A 2640-nucleotide genomic window follows, 5' to 3' on the forward strand; every position below is an offset into this window, starting at 1 on the left:
ACCCTAAATGACTAACCAATAGGGTTTAGGTGTTCTCGACGTCTATGGACCCTAGATGACAAACCAATAGGGTTTAGGTGTTCTCGACGTCGACGAACCCTAAATGACAAACCAATAGGGTTTAGGGGTTCTCGACGTCGACGGGCCCTAAATGCCTAACCAATAGGGTTTCGGGGTTCTTGACGTCGACGGACCCTAAATGACTAACCTATAGGGTTTAGGGGTTCTTGATGTTGACGAACCCTAAATGACTAACCTACAGGGTTTAGGGGTTCTCGACGTCGACGGACCATAAATGACTAACCACTATGGCTTAGGGGATTCTCGACGTCGACGGACTGTAAATGAGTAGAGTAACCACTATGACAGCAACTATGACAACAACTTAAATCATTTAACATATCAACCAACTATGACAAGCAACTCAAATCATATAGGACAGCTTGATGCAACATAATTAATAGATTCTTACACAACATACTAGAGTTCAACTTAGGTCACAATTTAAAGCAACAACATAGTTCCAACTTAGTTCACAACTACACATCCATAGTGCACAATTACTAGTTCATAACAACACCATACTTCACAAAAGGTCAGCAAAGCAAGCACTCTTCTTCTTCATGTTGATTTGGATCTTGCTCTTGCTCTTCCTCTTCATCTACATCTTCATTCTGACAAGATGTCCAGGATCCCCTTCAATTTCTGCTTGTTCTTCTCCTCTGACTTCAACAGTTCAGCAATCTGAATCTTTAACTCATCCCTCCGTGATGTGAGCTTCTCATGTCCCTTCTTGAGATCACCCATGTGAAGGAGTATCTGGGTGTTCTCCTGGGTGAGCTTTTCCTCAGATTTTTTGAGTTCATCAACCTGGAACTACAGGTTCCTGCTGGATGTACTAAGCACTTACTTCTTTTTTAGATGATTGAACTTCAAGTTCCGGATGACAGTGCCTTGAGATTTTGTCCAGCCAACCAAATGAGAGAAATACTCCTACATACACATGACGCACAATATCTCACGCTGTGGTCCTGGGAGAGCGGGATGGCGCGGCCGGCACGGCAGAGCACGGCGCGAGAGTCGCCGCATTTGGCCACGATGATGCGACCGCGGACCAAGAGCGCCACCATGGCCGTGGACCCACCTATGGTGCCCTGGGGCACCCCCGACGCCCGCAGCTCGTCCGCCTGTGCGAAGCTCCGTGTCAGTGTGGCCTTCCAGGCGCGATCCTCCGCCTCTACGTGCTGCTGGGTCTCCTTTCGGTAGGCTGCGGATGCGCGGGCCAGCTCGTCCGCACGGATTGCGTGCATATGGTCCCTGCATAGCGCAGACACCTGCGCTACAACGGGCAAACGTGTAGAGTCGAGGTGGAGTTGGCACGAGTAAGATAGGGGATCTGCGGTTAGGTTACCTTGGGGCCACCGTGGCCGTCAAAGACGGCGAAGAAGTGCATGCGCGAGCCGTTAACCCGAGTAATGAAGGACGGGCGCAGCGACACCTTGTCCTCCATGATCGTCCGGTAGCTCCCCAACATCCCAGCCGCCCCGTATGCGCCGCCCCATCGGGCGGGAAGTACCACGCCGGGACCCTCCCTTTCTTCGGCGACCTGGGCGGAACGGCGGCAGCGGCGGCGTACGCGGCGTTCCTGGGACCTCAAGGTACGGTCGGCTCCCCCCTCGCAGGCCGCGGGAAAGTTGTTGGCGCTGTTGCTAGCCATCACTACGGACTGGTCACGCGAAAGAGGAGCAGGTTGAGCAGGGCGCGCGGGGGTGCCGAAGCAGCAGAGCATCCCCCTAACAAGCAACCTGCCTGATAGAAAGGGGAGAAACTGAAGGAGGAAGACAGAAATGGACAAATGAAAGAGCGCAGAAGAGGAGGAGGACCCGGAGGAGCAGGAAGCCTCACGTTTGTGCTTGTTTGTGCTTCCCTCGCGCGCCTCACGTTTACTGGCTGCTTCCTCATTTTCACCTTATTTATACACTGATGGAAAAAGGCTTATCTTTGTACTATTTACTACTCTTAGTTTATTGTTCACTATTGCAAGTACAGAAGATAAAGAGTCACACACACCCGCCCGCGCGGCGCACACACAGACATTTTCTTTGAATAAAAACATATAAATTTTCTACTACAGTTTTTCGTCTCTTGTTGCGGGAGAGTTTCACCTTTCTATATTTGAGGAGCTTTCATTTGCTATATATGCTGTATCAAGCCAGTTCAATTCATTGGCGTTTAGCGTGCTCTCTTAAGAGATACTAGAGGAACGCACATGCGTTGCAACGGGGCCACATTAACTTTAAGAATTCAATATTAATCATGTTAATATTACATTTAATATTCTCATACATATCAAGTGACATTAGTAATCTCTTTTACCATCAAATCCTCACACACACACTCTTCCCTCCCTCTTCCTTACTCTCTCTCCCCCTCTCTCCCTCTCTCTCTCTCTAACACACACACATATCCATCTTATTGGGTACGGGACCATAATCCATCTATTTCACACACATACGCTATTGAATAACAATATGGATTATGTGTATTACATTTTCCACCACAACTGAGAGAATTAATTTCATGTAAATCGGCCAGCCACAGCTCCATGACAAACAATATATCTAAATTCTCAATGTTATT

General features: G+C 48.7%; 1 protein-coding gene across 1 annotated transcript in view; it reads right to left on the reverse strand.

Annotated features, from left to right (window-relative positions):
• The window catches only part of LOC119332900 (probable protein phosphatase 2C 37), a 24214-nt gene extending 22704 nt beyond the window's left edge, over nt 1–1510 (reverse strand). Inside the window, exons 1-2 of the mRNA XM_037605995.1 lie at nt 1412–1510; nt 1018–1334 (exon numbers count right to left, since the gene is read on the reverse strand). Of these exons, the coding sequence (XP_037461892.1) occupies nt 1018–1334; nt 1412–1510 (416 nt within the window). The remainder of the gene's footprint in view (nt 1–1017; nt 1335–1411) is intronic.
• Between the last annotated feature and the right edge of the window lie 1130 nt (nt 1511–2640).

Source organism: Triticum dicoccoides, chromosome 7A (genome assembly GCF_002162155.2).
Source record: "Triticum dicoccoides isolate Atlit2015 ecotype Zavitan chromosome 7A, WEW_v2.0, whole genome shotgun sequence".
Classification (NCBI taxonomy): Eukaryota; Viridiplantae; Streptophyta; class Magnoliopsida; order Poales; family Poaceae; genus Triticum; species Triticum dicoccoides.